The following is a 19,687-nucleotide window of genomic DNA, read 5'->3' on the forward strand; positions in this document are numbered from 1 at the left end:
AAAGCATCAGTCATGAAATGTTCAAATGGCATTTCGCCATAATTCAATACTGTATAAAGGTGTCGGTCATTAAATATTTTAAGTGGCATTTCATCTCGACTTCTGGTAATTTTGCTTTACTTTTTTTAACAACCAGTATGTGTATAATAATATCCAGTGCAAACGGCGGTAAAATCAAAGTTGCGAAGCGACGGTGAAACTCAATGTTAACTCAAAAGCCAAACGTAACCAAGTCGTCCTGGATTGGTAAAATGGGCCCCCGCGAGAAATTAAAACTTTCGAAGATTTCTTCAAAAACACTCAACAAATGGTTTTATAGCATTTTATTATTTCCTGAAAATGAATAAGAATTGTGATTTGAAAGTAGAAAATATTTTAAGCGATTCGCTCAAATCATACAAAGTGAAATGGACGCGTTGTATCAGGGCAATGAGGTCAGGGTTTGGTGATGTTTGAAGTCGGAGCCGTCGGCTAGGGCGTAGCAATGAATTTCAAAGGGGGGGATGTGGGTGTTCTGAAATTTCTAGTCGCCAAGTTAGACCGTAACATCTAGTAAGTTCTCCTGGAGGAGGGGGAATCCCCAGCCCCCCTGTCCTCTTTTTATACTATCCAGAGTGGAATTTTGAATTTTCAATGGTGATGACCAAAGACTCATTTTTCGACAGAATCATTTAGTCAGGGGCTGAAATTTCTAATTTCCAAGTTAGGCTGTAACAGCTAGCGGTTCAGGCCGGAGAACGTGAGGTTTCAAAAGTTTCGAGGGCCTCGTGTCTTGAAATTGAGGGTTCGATGGAACTCAGAGACAGAAATGATGTCCTAATAATGACAAATTAAAAGTTATGAAAATAGAACAAACGAGAAATAATGACAAAAAACAAAAATTTCCGTAAATATAAATAGTTCTGCGACTTTTTATAAGGGCTTCCGAGCATTCTATCTAAACAGGGCTCTAAATCAGAGGTGTGCAACGGGCGGCCCGCGGGCCACAACCCGGCTCACCAAGTCATTTATTGTGGCCCTTTCCAACACTCGAGATTCTTTCCCATCAAACATAAAATTCGACAGTTCATGTACAAAAAGTTGTTCACGTCTTTAAAAGTACATGTTTTTTTGTTCTTGTCGCTGCGATAAATCTTCTGCCGTTGCGCCGTTGCAACTATTACTGTAAGGCTAAGCAATAGCCGCATTCTCTTTTTTCCCTTTCCGCTAAATATTTTGTGTGGCCCAGCTAGATGTCTGAAGTTGGTTATATATATATATATATTGCCCACCTACAAAAATGTTGCACACCTCCGCTCTAGATAAACAGCCATTGAACAGTAGAAAGTTTTTTTAGAGCGAAATTTTTTTCGGTTTGACTTCGGGCAAACGGCTTCACTTCAGATATAAAAGGACAAGGCAATTGTAAGCCCCGTAGCGAGATTCTCTTTAATGGTAAAAGAATAATAAAAATAAAATTGCACTTTTAATATTGCATCGTGTATGCATTAACAGAAGTTTAACATACATATTCCGAATGTTTGCAAGGGCGGACTCCCTCGAATTTGTAGATGATTCAATTTTAAAAGCTTATGGCGATCTCATAAACAAGTTGGCATAAATTGTACTTTTCCTGTTGCATTGTGTAAGCACGAACCGAAGTTGAATGTACTTATATATTTCAAATGTTTGCAGGGCGGACTCCTTCGAATTTGTACCTGATCAATTTTAATTTTTCGTAGCTTGAAACGGTTTTAGACCCTCAAAACAAATCGACGTTTCCGGCATTCGGCCGTACCTACTAGTTTATACGGTATAACTTTGCAATTAGTATTTTCAGACTCAACCCCCTCCCCCTTTGAAAGTTCCACTGCATGACCCTACTTCTATTGAAAAGTTAAATAAGGAAGGGCGGACTCCGTCGAAATTGTATTTGACGTAAATTAAAATTCTCGACAAACAGTTCACTTCGTATCTGACTGCTCCATACAGTTCAGCGCAAAAATATTTACTAGGGGTGGACTCCTTCGAATCTGATTAAATCATTTTAAAAGTATATAGCGAACTTCTCTGTCTTTCCATAAAGCTAGGAGAATAGGAAATAAATAAGTCTGTATGAATTGCACATTATATACATTGCACTAACAGAAGCACATAATTCAAGATTACAGGGGCGGGTTCCTTCAAATTTGCGTTTTCTTCCAATTTTAGATTCTTGGCATAAAATTGAAGATTTCCAGATTAGTGATGTTTATATAGCCGGACTTCGTACTTGATTCTAATTCTGGAAATTGTAAATTCCGTATATGACCGATGCATATATATATAGTTCAACGCACAAATATTCGGAAGGCGGACGCCATCGAATTCAAACTTGACTGACTATGAAGTTCAAACAGCAAAATCCCGGAGAGCGGACTCCTTCGATTTAAGTTACGACTGACTGTAAAGTTTAACGCGCGAAATCACGGAGAGTGGACCTCTTCGAATTTGTATTTGAACCAAGTTTCGACTATCGTCAGAAATTTATACGTTATTTGTTTTTGATGCATATATAGTTGAAGGCTCAAATATTTAGGGCGGACTCCCTCGAATTCAAATAACGATTGACTGTGAAGTTCAATCCGCAAAATAACGGAGAGCGGACTTCTTCAAATTTGTATTTGAATCAAGTTTCGACTATCGTCTGAAATGTATAAGCTATGTGTTTTCGATGCATATATAGTTGAATGCACGAATATTTAGCGCGGACTCCCTCGAATTTAAGTTACGATTGACTGTAAAGTTCAACCCCCATAATGACGGAGAGCGGACTCCTTCGAATTTGTATTTAAATCAAATTTTGACTATCGTCCAAAATTTGAACGTTATGTATGACCGATGCACGTATATAGTCCAACGTACAAACATTCTGAAGGCGGACACGATCGAATTTAAGTTGCGATTTACTGTAAAGTTCCTAATCGCGGACTCCTGCGAATTGAAATTATGATTGACTGTACAGTTTAATACACAAAATCTAGTAGGGCGGACTCCATCGAATTGAGATTTGATGAACTGTATAGTTCAACCTGCAATATTTTGAAGGATGAACTCCGTCAAATTTGAATTTGGTTGACTGTAAAATTTAATTTGCAATATCCTAGAGGGCGGACTCCCTCGAATTTGCTTTATATTAACCGTAAAGTTCAATCTGCAATATCTCAGAGGGCGGACTCCCTCGAATTTAGATTCGAGTTGACTGTTAAGGCCAACCTGCAAAATTTTGTGGGGTGGACTCCTACGAATTTGTATTTGATTTGATTCTTATGTAGTCAATGCGCAAATGTTTGTGAAGGCGGACTCCTTCGAATATAAATTAGATTGAATGTATAGTGTAACCCACAGAATTCTAAAGAGAGGATATCTTCGAATTTAAATTACCATTGACTTCAAAATACGACCCGCGAAGTTCTGGAGGGCGGACTCCCTCGAATTTGAAAGTCTCTAAAAAGTTCATTTTGAAGTCGTAGCTGTCTCACTCGCAGTTGATGGCTGTTCGTCAACATCATGTGTTGCCTCGCGTAGCCTATGCCACCTTGCCTGTGGTTTCTTACTCATTAGATCGACCCAGTGGTCGTATTCGTCTCCTGTTGAATGGGGCCCGATTTCCAAGTAACCGATCGTCTCTTTGCGGGAACCCCGCTGAAGCTTTACGCTGTAAAAGAGTGGGAATGATTAGTAAACTAATAAATGATAATTGGCTCATCATGCAAATAGGGCTGGGCGTTTCGAAACACTGATATGTCGAAACGGCGCTGTTTCGACTTCCGAAGCGGATATTATGACGTCATAGCCAATGCAACCAGAAATCAGTCAAGGTATTATTCAGCGATGTCCAATTCGAAATTAATATCCGAATTCATTCGAATATTGCGACTCTCAAATATCGTTTTTAGTGTTTATAACAATATTGAATATCGCGCACAAGTCCTAGCGCCGCCGTCCGCGGTTTGATTGAAAACATATCACAATTATTTCATTTTTTATGTTTTATCGTAATCGGAGACACTCTTTGCGACGCGCAATAAATTACTGCCGACATGAAATGATTCAAGTCAGCGCCGACTTGCAGTATAATGCATCGGGGAAGTTTTTGATTGAAAATATTTTACAATTATTATCGTATATTTCAACATTGTGGAGATAATCTGTGTTATCGCGGCAATAAATATAAAATCAAATTTTGTCGTAATTAACCTTTTTCATCCTTAGTTTCGATAGTGAGCGAGCATTTCTTGCATTTGCCTCTTATGAAATAGCTCTTAAATATTATTTAGTATCTATCGCAGGTTTTATTGTTAGACTGCCGTCGTTAATAATAATATCGTTCAGTTCAAGTTTGTGGTATTAATTTAAAAACAATAATAAAACCACAACAGTCGACATGAAATATTTAAATCAGAGATGGCTTGAAGAAAAATAAAACACGATTTTCAGTCTTAATTCTCCGTCATTGGCCGATGGAAATTTATCGGGTCCACTCATTTGATTACATCGATGATCGCGGTATAAGCAAAATAAAAATCAATTCCCCCGCAGTAGCACAACAGTCAATATTTGCGGGAAGGGATAATTGTGGCGGAATTTAGTTGAACGATGTCGATGTCACGCTGACGATAAACAGTCAATGAGTTAATTTTACTGTATAATTTAAAACATTTCTCCGGGCGCCTAGTTGTTCTTTTTTCTGTGCTTGTCAAGATAGGCCACAATTCATAACTACTGTAATGTTTATTAAGTCCATTTCCCTAGAGCAAAAATAACTGATTTCACTCAATGATATATCATGAAAGCCCATTTCCTATGTTCATGGAGTTTAAAATGTATTCGGAATTCAGATTAGAAAATATTTTTTACAATGCACTGGGTCACGAAAATCTGCGGCGTCGGATAAAGTAGAAAACGAGCATTGATACGTTGAGAGCCCCATATGCTATGCTGCTCGTGAGCCCCATCTCTAACAATGACGTAATTCGTATTATTATGGTGCCATTTGGTCACTGCTTTGTCATTAAGTAGAAACCTTCGTGGAATTATCAATATCGGTTCATGCTCACGAATTAGCCACCAGTGCTTCCTTTTTGTGGTTTTAATTCTGGAAAATATGTGCCATTGTCCATTAAATTCGTTGGGTAATATTGGTTACGTGTTTTACTGTCTGTGACAAACGTGTGTTTCGTTTCGAAGGCAAAATTTCGTTTCGATTTCGAAACACCAGTGTTCGACTGTGCGAGTTTGCAGGTTCGAATCTCATGTTGTAAATAATTAGGTGCGAAAGGATTGCTTGACTCCTCGTCAACATAGTCTGGTGGTTATGCGCAACCGCGCATCTGAAACAAATGACTGGTCAACTAATCCCATAACCGACATGGGCTGGTAACCGGACAAGAGTAGTTGGTTCGCCGTACGGTAAAACAACTTTACCGTCTTTCCTCTGCCCGCGAATTAGGAATAAAAGCTTAATACTCACCCAGTATCATTAACAATATGAAATTGGATTTCCACGCGTGGTAGGACATCTAGCGGAACCGCAAAATTGATTGCTTGATTATAAGTCGGATTTGCCGTCTTTCGTTTGGTCGAAGTCTTTTTCTTCTTAAGCAAATGCCCGTCATGTAGGATGGCAACTCTTATGTACGGATCTGTAAAAAAGGAAAAGGTTTTTAGGCGTTTGAGTAGTACTGGCTTGCGCCACTAGGGCATGGGTGTTAGGTCGGCCAAGATGAATCATCCGGCCCCTCAAGCAGAATCACCTAGCTATGAAGTCGAATTATCCGCAATAAAAACTAATCACCCGTCTCGTCAAGACGAATCTTTTACCTCATCAAGCCGAATCATCCGTCCCGTCAATAAATCAGTATGCTTGCGCCACTAGGGCATGGGTGTTGGGTCGGCCAAGATGAATCATCCGGCCCCTCAAGCAGAATCACCTAGCTATGAAGTCGAATTATCCGCAATAAAAACTAATCACCCGTCTCGTCAAGACGAATCTTTTACCTCATCAAGCCGAAACATTCGTCTCGTTGAGACGAATCATCCGTCCCGTCAAAAAATCACCAGCTATAAAGACGAATTGTCCGTCGTGAAGACGAATTATCCGTCCCGAGGACTATTAAAATTGGCAACTACTTTAGGTTCCATTACTTGTGTACCAAGGATCAGTATTTCATATTTTGCTGGTAATACATTCTGTTCATACAGTATGTTAAAATAAACTAAAATGGCAACTTGCGCAAAACACTAGCGCTAAGGATCCACTGAAGATTCAACAACTAATAAATTACTTTTTTATGCACAATGAGGGAAGAATAAAGAGTTCCAAATAAAAGAGATCTCTGGGTGACAACTAAAGTACCAAGGCTGTATAACTTTAAAGAGACAGTCATGCGGTAGCCAGTTCCTCGTAATCGAAGTTCTTTGACAGTTCATAACAGTGGTAACATAACTTTTTAAGCTGCGCCTTCTTTTCAAAATTTGTCAAGTAACAAAGAGCTACAAATAACAGATAGTAAGGCAAACGTATGTTTTATTCAAAAAATACGTAGATGAAATCGCAATCATTAAACAATAAAGACATGTAAATATTCAAAAAATACGGACAAGTTCAATTCTGACAAATATTTTTATTGTTATATGGCTCCACGCCTCCTCAAAAAATTGTCCGCACCCCCTTGTGGGGAGGGACCTACCTGTTTGGGAACCACTGGTTTAAAACTTACCTTGTAAAAATATAAAAGAGAACCTACCAGGTTGCTTGACATCTCCCGTTTCGCTAAAACATTTCAAATTCCTCGCTTTCAGCAGAACAACGGTTAGTTTTTCTGCGCTTGGTAAGTAACCGAGTCGTAGGAGGATGTCCCCGTATTCTTCGGGTGTCTGAAAGAAAAGGCTTTCTATTTGTTATAAATGTTCATCCGAATCAAGATGAGCATCCTCTGAAATAGGCGGATAGGCCATGCTATCTGAACGACTCTTGCCACCGTTCAATATCATTTACGGTCGGCCTAATTTTTTAATTGTCAAGTTTAAAGCCAAATTTTTAATTTTACCATAGGCTAAATATTTTGGAAACCATTCAATAATTTTACCTTCTAATTTTGTGGCCTCCTGCGAGGCGAGATAAGAAGGGTAGGTGTTTCGGGACAAAAAAAAGGTATGAGTAACGCTGGTATAGCCAACAAAGTTTTCGATAAACGATGACTAGAGTGCAAAGACAATACCAACTTACCTCCGAGGTATCCGGTCTAGCGAGCGTAATTCTTCTCCAGAGATCGATTTTCTCGTCTTTTAATTCAATTTCACTCAATTTCTGATTCACAGACCCGGTTAATTCATCCCGTGAATACTGATCGAAATCGAAGAAATTCAACTGAAATGAAAAATTAAGATTCACTTTTGTTAAAATTCACTTCCCTTATTGTAGTGGTTGCATTTGGTGACGTCACTACAAATGGCGTCATCGTCTCTCCAATCTAAGCTTATTTTTATTCTTAGTGAGATTTATGCCTTTCGCCATGTGCTAACGAATATATCAGACACCATTGATGACGTCACAAGTTCATTCATAACTTTGTACATACGAACCTGTCATAACTTCACTACCAACGACGTCATGGTCTGACACCACTATTGTTTTATTAAATTATAAGTACCTATCATGACGTCATAGTCTCGCACCCCTGTAGTTTAATTCTATTGATAGTGCAATATATGTTTTATCATATTCCACATCTTTCATGACGTCACTACTAATGACGTCATACTATCTCACCTCTATAGTTTTATCATTTAGTTCGTTCTTCTGAACTTCAAAACTGAAATTTTCATTGAAGATCGGATCGGATGTGTTCTTAAACACTTGACTTTTCTTAGCGGCGTGGCCTGGCTTTACAGCTACCGTGCAATATGGGTCACTTGTCCCTGGAAGTATAAGAGAGGAGAATATTACGGTTTTGATGCTATTGTATTTAGGTGTCAACCTGCGGCCCGCGGGCCACAATGAAAATTGTGTGGCCCGCGGAGAAGTGTCAATTACGAATTGTGGGTTGCCCGCGAAACAGTTTCAAATTTATTTTGAATGGGTGCGCGCGATTGCTTCCTTTGCGTTGTAAAACCCCATACCTGTGTCCAATTTATCATCTATGCCTATGACGTTACAACTTCCTAACAGCGGACAACGCATATCATGGGATCAAAATTCGCAATTTTTTTTAACTACTAGAAACCCTGTGTTAAATTAAGGTGCGGCCCGCGGTTTCACCCAGTTATTTATGGCCCTGGCCCTCCTGTATTGAAGGTTGCACACCCCTGGTTTAGATTATGTCCGTTTTGCTTCTGCTTCTGTTTATCTTAAGTAAGTTAGGACAATAGTCAATAGACAATAGTCATAGTTTGGAATATTTCGGAGACGTACTTTCAGACTTTCCAGTGTGATAACTGAAATCCATATTTTGGTGTTCCCGGAGTATTCGTACCAGGATGGCGCACAGGCTGAACATAGTATATGTACCAGGTTAGAGTTGTTCAGGTTGTGCGTCATCTTGGCACGAATCTTTCCGGAGCGCCCATATTTTTACAGAAACTAAAATGCAATGAGTTCACTAAGTTTTTTAAGAGTCGGTTTTATTTACCGTCTTCACAGCCTTGCTCAAACGAATCACTTTTACAGCTATGGTGTCATCGCAAGCCGATTGTAAAATTCCATTCTTTCATTGAAGAAGGAAATCGAAATTTGAATACTGTGCTGAACAATAAGTCGCAACCGATGGCGGCATGTCGAACAAAGACGCCATTTGGAACTTGGCGTTACTCAAAGCAATGTCACGCGCGCTTAGTCAGAAATAAATAAAAAAAAACTTATCTCTGAGCAAAGTGATGATCACTCACTCAGAAGTACAGAAGACTCATCTCTGAGCAAAGTAATGGCCACTCAGCCAGAAGTAAATGAGACTCATTTCTGAGCAAAGTTACAGGCACTCACTCAGAAGTAACGGAGACTCATCTCTGAGCAAAGTTGCGGGAACTCACTCAGAACACACTTCACACTTAATATTCCGCCACACTTGACCGCCTCTGAAACGCCCGGCCGCCGATCTTTACAGCAAACTCGGTGCTCATATAAACCTTACCGCGGCCAGAGTTTACATGTGTTCACTAATCCAGAGACTTCTTTCGGACTTGGAGCAGTTATAGCCAGTGATGTCGGGTAAAATCTAAATCGAAGGACACGGATTTCTGAATTTTAAATCTTTGAAATAATTTTCTCGACAGAGTGTCATTATTATTTAGCGACACCTGCTAAAACCTAATCAATACTACCACCCGCCCATGGGTGCAATAAATGTGTCGAATATGACACCGAATAACCATCCGATACCCAAAAGATTGACTACTCAGATCTCACCCAGAATTATCCCTACGGGTTTCGAACCCACGAACCTGCATGGACTTTATTCAAACTCCGAAATACGTAAAACTGCGAATCTCGTTTCTTTTGCACGCGCTCTAGCATCACCAAGTATTGCTTTCATGCAACTTGTCTTCAAATCTCGAATAATTAGTAAATTAATATTACCAAACAAAAATTCGTGTTTGCCGTTTGTGATGATTACGATACGTCACGATGAAACAACATATTCTAGTTTAAATTTATTCCCGCGCAGCGATGCGCCATGACTATTTTTGGTCAATATTTCTAAGTCCTACGTCATTTTTCGATTTGTCACTTCAATGTTTGCCATGTACTCGTGTTAGAAAGCACAATGCACATAATTCCTCGAGTATTTAGAAGGGACATGCACATTGTGCAATACACACTACTTTTATTGCATGCGACGTTCAATCACGTCTTTTGCTCAGAACAAGTTCCTGTACAAAAAGCCGTTGATATCTAATGATATGAAAGGACATAGCTAAAGACCAAACGATCGAACAACCAAGCCATTGGTTTTCCAACGATTTAATATCGAATAAATCGAAATATCAAAAGCTCAATTACTTCATTCAAAAATAAAGTAGTCGTATCGTTATCATTTTTTCTTTGACTAAAAAGGGCGATAGTACCAACACCTATTGCCGATCAGACTTTAAGATGCTGAACTTACGCAAGCTCAGCATTTAATCAAACAATCTGTACGGCGAAGTATTGTTATTACGTTCCTACGAAGCGCGTGTAGATGCGAGCATTGCATGTCCAGCTAGTCGAAACTACGAAAATTGTTAAACCAGTGAACGTAGGAATTACCCACTGAAAACTGCCAAATTTCCCTTTGAGGGCAATTACCCTCAGTTTGGGAACCACTGTTACCGACTAAGCCCAACAAAATACTTGACTCACCCGAGCTTGAGCTAGGCCTTAGATGCCTTGCTTCAAGTATACAGATCTTTAGAATAGAGAATTTCGAATCGTATTCGACAGTGAAAATTACTTGCGCTGGTCTCTTCCCCATTTTTGTTTGGGAGCCCTGTAACAGATGAAATTGTTAAATAAGTATTAGTACCGTGTTTTCCTGAAAACTGGGTCTTACTACATTTTTTTTTTCGAAAATAAACCCTAGGGCTTATCTTGAAGGAATTTCGTATATATTCATTTATCAAAAACAAAATTAAAAAGTAGAGAATTACGTGATTTCCGAGATCTATTTACTCACGAATAACACGTTTTTATTTAAAACAACTGCAAAGCATAGATTATTAATCATTTAAAACGTGTAGGAAAGATTTCTTGCTATCGACTAGGTTTTATTTTGAGGGGGTTATATTATAATCATTTTTAACATTCAGACTAAGTCTTATTTTTGGGGAAACACGGTAAAACGGATTATAGCAATATACCCTTGTGGTGAAATTGAATTAGCGCTACCTAATGTGGCCAACGTGGTACCACTGTCGGGCGATCTGAAGATGGTAATAGTCGCGTGACAAATGGAGGGTTTCAAGATTGCTACATCATGTAAATTGTTGTTTTATATGTACAACATGTATTTTTAAATATGGTGAAAAATAAACTACTGATCACATGGCTTAAGCAAGAAAAAGTCTGCAGTTCCCCGTGTACTTCTTACTCTAACCATAACTGAATAATTGTCAATTTTTTATATTTTTGTGGTGGCGCGGGCTTTCCACGAAAAATCCCAGAGTGTTACACCACCTCACTTACTTGACGTCGTGTTTTAAATTATGACATCATTATGTTGACGTCATATCTCCAGTTATTATAATATATATTAAATCTTCATTATAAAATTCAGCGACTTCATAAAAAGTATGAATAGATCATATTCTGATGTTCTCCCCCCCATTAAAAATGGTACTCCCGATGTATGCGAACCAAGATGGCGGACACCGGAACGTAGTATGCGTATCAGGTTAGGGTTAGGCTATATTTTCAGGTACAAATACTACGGGAGTCACTTGGCTAGTCCCCGAACTTGTAATAGAACTAAAAGAAGAAAAATTGGAATAAAATTATGGCCTAACCCGAACCTGGTACACATACTACGTTCCGGTGTCCGCCATCTTGGTTCGCATACTACAGGAGTACCTTAAAAATAGCATACTTTGATGGTATTTAAATGCATAACTCGGTAAGTCTAAAAGCTAGACTTAAGCAAAAAAGAGTCTTCACTTTCCCGCGTTATTTCACTTTACCTCTATTTCCGATCCACTCACTGCGTACAACCTTGGATCAATGTTTCCCGGATCAATCGGCCTGTACATTGAATGCTGCAAAGTAGGGTCGCCTGTGAGAAAAGAAAATGAAATTCAGTAAATTCATAATCTTCCATATATTCTCTAGTTCAGAAAAGGGCAATTACTGTTTTGAGTGGGTCGGTTACAGATATTAGACTTGGTTACTGGGCCGGAGCCTCAAAACTCAATATGAAAAAGGGTAGTCCAACAGCTGGGCTAACGTTTATGTAATAATAAGAAGCACAAAGGCACAATCGGGGTTATTTTGGCGTTATTTTCAGCGATATTTTTTCAAGTGAATTTATATCCACAAAACTACAGTCGTCATTTGAAAAAAAAGGAGTGGGCCAGAAGAAATACACCGGTTTATTGGGGTTCACGACCCCCCGATTGGAAACATCTGTTTTATAGTATCAATATACAATCAAAGCACATGAGTGAGTAATACCAAATACAAAGTAAAAATTCCCGATTATACAAAAATATTCTTCCTATGTATCAGTATCTACTTGTTCGGTGTTTCGTTCAAGGTGGAAGCATGAATATGCGACATAAATCAACTATATGTATTATGAATCTTCCGCATTCACGTCGACAAAGGCTATATGGAAGCATGTTAGTAAAGACAATTACGGACGGATGCAGAAAGGAATGAGTGCTAACGTGATATTCGCATTGTGACTTTAATTCTGACTGCGGAAAATTGCTTATGCAAGCGATGTTTTAACTAAGAAGTGTTACCGTGATAACCACACGGTATTTCAACTGCGAAGAATTCTTTATGCAAGCGCACCTTGCTAAGAAGTTAATCGTTCGAAATATATTCAAAAGTAATTCTATTATTACATTCTTTACAATTCCTTTAACATTCGCCTTAATTTCGCGAATGTTGCAGTGGCTATATCAGTCAAATGGTCTTGGTGTTCATTGAGCACTTCTTGTATCAAACGGGAACGCAATGTTCCCCAATCTTGGCTCTGTGTTAATTCTTACGCCGTTTTGCCCGGTGCATTCATTATTACTGTAAGGCTTAATGTCAGGCGCATTCTCTCCTCTTGCCTTTCCCACTAAATCAGGGGTCGGCAACCTTTTGTCGCTCGCGGGCCAAAATAAGGGTTGCAAGTCATTGGCGGGCCGCACATATTTTTAGAAAGTTGAAAACCAAACGGATGATACTTTTTATAATAAAAATGAAGAAGGGATATATCTCTCGAATAGAATATATATATTTATTTCCTCATTGCATTGCATTTTCGGCGCCATTGAACCCTTTGCACTTAGCATCAACTTTTCCGCGTTTTGTTGCCATTTGTCAAATTATCATCTAATTATAGGATCATTAAACGAGTAATTGTGCATTTTATACTTGCTAGATTATAAATGAATTTAGGTTGCACGCGTCTCACAATGAATTTTGCAACGTGAAAAATATAATCGTTACAACAGCTGTTTTGATACTATAATTCATTGACGTGTTGCTGGCCGGATTATGTTACTCCGCGGGCCGGATTCGGCCAACCTTTTTTTCAAGCGACCTAAATTTTAACAAATTAAATTTTATAAAATCTTGCGATCCAAGGATATGCTCAAATATTAGGCGGTATTTGATGCTTTAAGGGTGACTGACTAATAACAGCCGATGCTAAGTTTCTGCGCTGTGATACTTCCAACACATACGATTACTATTGAGCAACACTCCAATACTATTTAAAATAAAATGAACAATAAAGAAGCAGTAACTTTTAGGTTTTTGTTGAAAAAGGCGATCTCAACAAATTTCCATAGGTTGGGGAACACTGCTCTAGGATATTAAATCGAAAATCACAAGGGTTACGTCTTTGAAATGGGGCGCTCCATCAGTGTGTGACCAATGTGGCGGTAACTAATTTTGTTCGCCTATTTTACATCAAGTTGCGTAAAGGGACTGAAGTCTATGGGCAGGGGATATATTCAATTGGCTAACACGGACAGCCCCCGAACTCGTAATATAACTAAAATAAAGAAAATCGGAATAAAATTATGCCCCAGGGTTAACCTGGTACACACAATGCGGGAGTACCTGAATTTTTTGTGTTGCTCGACAAGATGTCTGAAGTCGGTTGTATGGCCCACCGACAAAAATGTTGCATATCCCCTGTTCTAGGATATTGAACTCCCAAAATCACAGAGGTTACGCCTCTGAAACCGAGTTCATTCAATCAATTGCTCGTCTGCATCTCAGTCCTAATGTGTAATGTAATACGAGAGTTCGGATTTCCTAAATTCAAACATAGGAAGCCGCAGATCGTGATAATTGTTATTGAGTTTCCGAAGAAAAATCCAGACATGATTTGAGTTTGCGTCGAGTGGGTTCTACAGAGCTTTGCTTCATTGAGGAAATGGCAACTTGCGAGATGAAGCATAAGACGAGCATAAGACGAACATAATCTAAACCGGTACGGGGTCACTGGGCTAGAGGAAAAATCGGGCCCAAAAATTCCAGCCCGGCCCGGGCCCGTGGGATTAAACCCGACCCGACCCGAACCCGACTAAATTAACTGGATTTGCAGGCCCGAAGCAAACCCGAAATTTCATATTTTATTTAGGATTTCTTTGAATTCTACACATAGTTTTAATATATATTTTTATAAACATAATGATTTTTATAAACGTAATGATTGACATTTCAGGCCCGACCCGAAATTCGGGTCGGGTCGGGCTTCTACTAATTCCTATTTCATTTCGGTCTTTACATATTGCGTAGCGTGATTACTCGACACTGGTTGGTCTCAAGCTACCATTTGCCAAACAGTCATTGGTTCAAGTCACCTAATTGGTATGACTCGGACGCGTAACAACTAACCGCCAAAGAGACTAAACTGGGTGCTTGACTTAACCCGTGATTCGGCTTGGCTCTTGAGTCGGCGTTCAGGGCTTCAGATACCAAATGTGTAATAAATTCTACTGATGATTAACAAATAACTTTTATTTATTTTGCATATGAAGTTTTGTTCGCGCGGTTATAAATAATAATATTTTTTTAAACTGACCGTGCCGCGGCAATTTCGAAGTTTTATGAAGAAGAGCTACCGCTTCAATAAATACTGTTCCAAGACCTCATCGACCTCAAATCAAAATTTTCCGAGAAATTAAATTATATTTTGATACAAAAAAAAACTTCAATATAGGCGAAGACTGTTAAAAACCCTTGGTATATCTAAAATTTGACGTTTATTATCCTTCCAATTTTAAAATCCTTCAAATTAAAACATAATGAAGTTTGAAAACCAATTACCTTCTTTCATGGGGATAACAAATCCCGTGTCGTCCGTTCCTTGCAGTTCTCTCGCGGTAAATTGTTGACCGGCGACATGTGATTTCGTGAATGTTGTCGTCACTTCTGGGTAGTTGGCGACCATCTCGGACCTAAAGATGAATGAGAAACAATGTCTCAAGTTTGTAAAAGACTTGGGTTCGAATCCTGGTAACACCAGTCATAATCGGAAAAATTGAATTTCTTCCCAGTATCTCTAATACAGGGGTGGGGAAATTACGGCCCGCGGGCCTGATCCGACCCGCCGGAGTGTTTCATCTGGCCCACTTTTTCCAAGAACCTTCGCTCTGTGGAATTTATATTCGCCCAGCTGCTTCTGTAACAGCTCCAACTTAGATTAACGTTAGTCAGTTGTGAGTTGAATTCAATTTTTGTAAAGACGCCACGAACAGGCAAAAAAAGAAGAGGAAATCTGTGAAAGAGAGAAATTACTGAAATTTGGTTTCGAGACTAACTACTTATCCTTCTTCTTCGCTTTTGCGCTATGGATTCGTATGCATATAATGCAAAGATGCTGTAGCAAGAGTGAAAACAACTATCATTTTTGATTCAAAGAGTCTTGCTGCACACTAATACAAATATTGTTTGAGAAAGTCCGACTTTGGTCAGACGAAACGTTACAGAAATATAGAATTATACGGGCTGGACGCTAGAAAAGCTAAAAATTTGAAGACCGGATCACGAATAAATGCGTATAGGTTGTATTGGAGCGATATCTATGAGTGCAGTATAACATATGCCTTAAAAAAACAAAAAGTTATTCTCTGTAAAAATAAATAACTGTTTGACGAATTTCCTGGTTTTCTAGTGTGCATCAAGGCTCTTGAATAAATTTGGGTAAACCTACATATATAGAGAGAAGGATATAATCGCGCCAGGTAGGCTTTCAAAATAACGCTCCCGGGAGGACAAAATTACCATTGAATTATTTAATTCTGAACTATAGGCAACGGTAACGTCAAAATGTGATATTCAGTAGAAACGACAGTTCTGCAAAACTATAAGGCCGCGAACAAAAGCAAGCATTAGATACGCGCGTATTCATTTCCTTTAACTCTGAATTATAAGTCTAATAACGGTTATTTGTCATTTATTTATGGACAGGCATATATTCGGACGCAGCAAACAGTGATATTAAAGCGGCAATTAAAATATGACATTATCTATATATATCTCCTAATAGATAATGTCATATCATTGATAGTAAAGTAATTTTTTCAGTTAGATCATGATCTCGAAAAACCAAGTAAAAAATAGCTAGAAAAACAGTGAAAAATCAGCCAATATTCACCAACCTCTGTCCAGTGTTATGCTTTGTCGTTCCATATTTCTGCATAAGCTTCGTACAACTGTCATCCTCATCCTCTTTCGATTTCTTCATGAGGTAATAAAGAATCACAGCAACCAATAGTGTCGCAATAATGGCTGCTATGACAATCCCAGCAATGATTCCTGGTCCTAAAGCCATTCTTGTAGCGGTTTAGCGACCTTTGACTCCACGCCAAATATTTATTTATTGCCTATTAACGCATTATCTTAGTTATTTATCCTTATTTGTTAATAATCATCTGGAATCAATTTTATAAGGTTAAATCACTGTTTTCGGTATTTATAGTGTTATATATTTTGATTGGTTGATTCCAAATCCCATTATGTTCAGACAATCCATGCTCAACAAAGTGAAAACACCTAGTGAAATAACCTTATCAAGCAATGATACCAGGGGGAGCGGGGACTATTCTTGAAAAGGGAAAAGTAAAATCAGTTCTGCGCCGAGCACTGTGGCCCTTATCGGATTGTCCTGTGGCTCCTTTGGGTGGCCACGGGCTTCCGGTTGAGAACCGCTGGAGTGAGGTGTGAAAACGCCCTATAGAAGAAAAGTTATTCGGTCTAACTCCCACCTCACTAAGCATGCAATAAATTTGGTAGGCGGTGCGGAACCATAAGATTTCGATTTTTGCAAAATACTGACAGCTTACATACGAGTGATCTATAGGCTTCAATTACATAATTAACTACAAATAGTGACGTCATAAATATATTACGTCACAATGCACAAATGATGAAGTCATAACATAACGTAATAATGGTAAAAATATGACATAGCATATTCGAATACCTGATGATTTCAGAATCGAATCGAATATTTTTTTCTATATTCGATGGAGGTATTTAAATCGACGCAACGACGTAATCATATGTGATTTTTGATTATAATGGGTATTCCAGAAACTTAAAGTAAAGAAAACATCCATCACTCAGACAGTTCGCTGAGTGGTCACACCTAATAATAAACATGTTCCATCAATAACTCACTGGGGGAAAAAGACTCATATGTTAGAATTCCACTATAAAAATATGGCTTCAAATAAAACTGAGGAATTCATACCGACCTTCGAAAAAACAAGATGGCGGCGTTTTGAAATTATAGTCTGAGCCCATTCGAATAATTTATTCAGCTTGAAACTTCTATCCATAGATCCACTTAGTGTCTTATACTAATAAAGCGTTAGTAACTCAATTGCTGTTTGATTGGGTACACCCGTAGTATGGGTACCAGGTTAGGGTTAGGCCATAATTTTATTCCGATTTTCCTTATTTTAGTTCTATTACAAGTTCGGGGACTAGTCAAGTGACTGCCGTAGTAGTTCGGGAACTGTCTGTGTTAACCAAGTGAATATGCCCCCTTCCCATAGGTTTCAGTGCCTTTACACAACTTGATGTAAAATAGGCGAACAAAATTAGTCACTTCCATATTGGTACATACACTTCTGGAGCTCTGTTTGATTAATGCATAACTCTCATTGCAATTTGACTAATTCATCACTCTGACATTAATTGATAGATTGATGCATATCGTATTGGTCGTTTCTCTTGCCGGGTTGATCATGAGCTTATTTTTGAGTAACTGATTAAAAATTGCTAATTCTGAAGCGGGAATTCAGCTGTTAAAATTTTTGGAATTTCGTTTCGTCTATTGGTTTCCGATAAAAAGCGATTACTTTCTGAAAACCTCACGAATCACGACAATAACAAACCGATCCATATGCACATTTCGTTCTTAATAATAGAATTGCATTGCTTTTTAATTGAGGCATAACGTTTTATAGCCTCATAAATAGATATACAGAAGTATTAAACTACTTCACTTAAATTCGGCGGGCCGTATTAAATCGTTGCGCGGGCCGTAATTGTATCTAGAAGCATCTTCACATATTACACATACGCAATCCTTACACGTCTGCACTCTGCACATATTTCAAAATAATAATCCGGTTCCCTAACGGCGCGACATTTCCTTTTCATGATCACATTTTTTCATCATGATTTACATAAACGCGTGCACTAATCTTGCCTTGAATTGTCTTGTGTCATGTCGCTCGTCAAATAAAACGAAATCCATCACTCACTCAGTGTGCTAGGCGTTCACACACGGTAAGAAACATGTTCTATCGATAACTCAATAGAAAAAATAGTCATATGTCAGAATCGCATTTAAAATATGGTTGCAATGGGAAAAAAGGGGAAACCACCCGACCTCCAATGGCTAAATAAAAAACAAGATGACTGCGATTCGAAATTCCCATCTGAGCCAATTCGAATAATTTACTATTTGATTCAAAATATCCAGTCCCAACTGACATTTATATTTCTTCCATTAGTTCACTTTCCACATTAAGTCAAGGCACAGAAACTTTGCTTTGAGATAGCCTGTATATTGCGCGCCAGCAGTTGCCTGAATATCCTCTTATCACACTGGTCGGCAATCTTTACCATTGAGAGAGCCATTTAGCATACTTTCAATCAAACTCAAACCTAATTAGAGCCGCAACATCTACTCTAATGTTAGTGGCTATTAAAATTCTTCGGAAAACCACTTATGATGCAATAATTTGGTTCTTATTAAAAAAAATCCAAATAAATTACGACTAATGCAATAAATCAGTTTACGACAAAATGAAAACAACTTGAAAAATGAAAAGAAAAGTTTGTTTTGACATATTTGAATCACCTTAATGCAGTCTACTTTCACAGCTCTCGACTTATACCTGCTGTGAGGTGTAATTTGTGACTAGTAACCGACTTTATGCCCACGACTTTCGGCCTGCACCGGTCCAGGTGTGAGGTGGCTTAGATGTCTTATGAATGAAGTTCGATCGCGGAAGGAACCGCGTTGACCCCAAATTGACATAATGCCGGAAATGAAACCGGAAGTAACATTAGATAGATAAATTAAACTTTAAATGCTCTTCGTTGTCGCAACGTGTCGAGATGGGGTATAAGATTTAGGGATGGGCATTTCGGAACCCCCTCCCCCTTTTTTTTTAATGTAAAAAGGGCACTTTGCTGTATAATCCATAGCTAAATTTGATGAGAATGCAATTAAATTTAGTTTTGACACGAGGCTTATTGTTTCCCAATTTTGCGTTTGTAACACTGTAAATATTGTTTATAATATGTAACTTTTTACGTCACACTTACAAGGCTCACCCCTGCCCTAACCACAAGGCTAGGCTGAGTCAGGTTTGCTAAAACTTTGTGACTTTCTCTGCACTACTTCATACGTATCGTTTTGTTCAAATCAATCTACCTATAAACAACATGCTAATTTAGATAAATAACTTTACGTTCTGAGACGTGAATGACGTAAGAGATGACGTC

The 19,687-nt window shown here is 38.5% G+C and overlaps 1 protein-coding gene across 1 annotated transcript; it reads right to left on the reverse strand.

Annotated features, from left to right (window-relative positions):
• Nucleotides 1-308: 308 nt before the first annotated feature.
• LOC120342365 (synaptotagmin-5-like) lies at nucleotides 309-16,589 on the reverse strand. Its single transcript, XM_039411155.2, has 9 exons — nucleotides 16,321-16,589; nucleotides 14,987-15,117; nucleotides 11,671-11,762; nucleotides 10,358-10,484; nucleotides 7,793-7,941; nucleotides 7,250-7,390; nucleotides 6,768-6,897; nucleotides 5,492-5,663; nucleotides 309-3,676 (listed from the first exon to the last, which is right to left on the reverse strand). Exons 1-9 carry the CDS (start codon nucleotides 16,491-16,493, stop codon nucleotides 3,475-3,477), a joined length of 1,317 nt encoding a protein of 438 aa, XP_039267089.2. The 5' UTR covers nucleotides 16,494-16,589; the 3' UTR covers nucleotides 309-3,474.
• Nucleotides 16,590-19,687: the final 3,098 nt, after the last annotated feature.

This window comes from Styela clava, chromosome 3, assembly GCF_964204865.1.
Source record: "Styela clava chromosome 3, kaStyClav1.hap1.2, whole genome shotgun sequence".
Taxonomy (NCBI): domain Eukaryota; kingdom Metazoa; phylum Chordata; class Ascidiacea; order Stolidobranchia; family Styelidae; genus Styela; species Styela clava.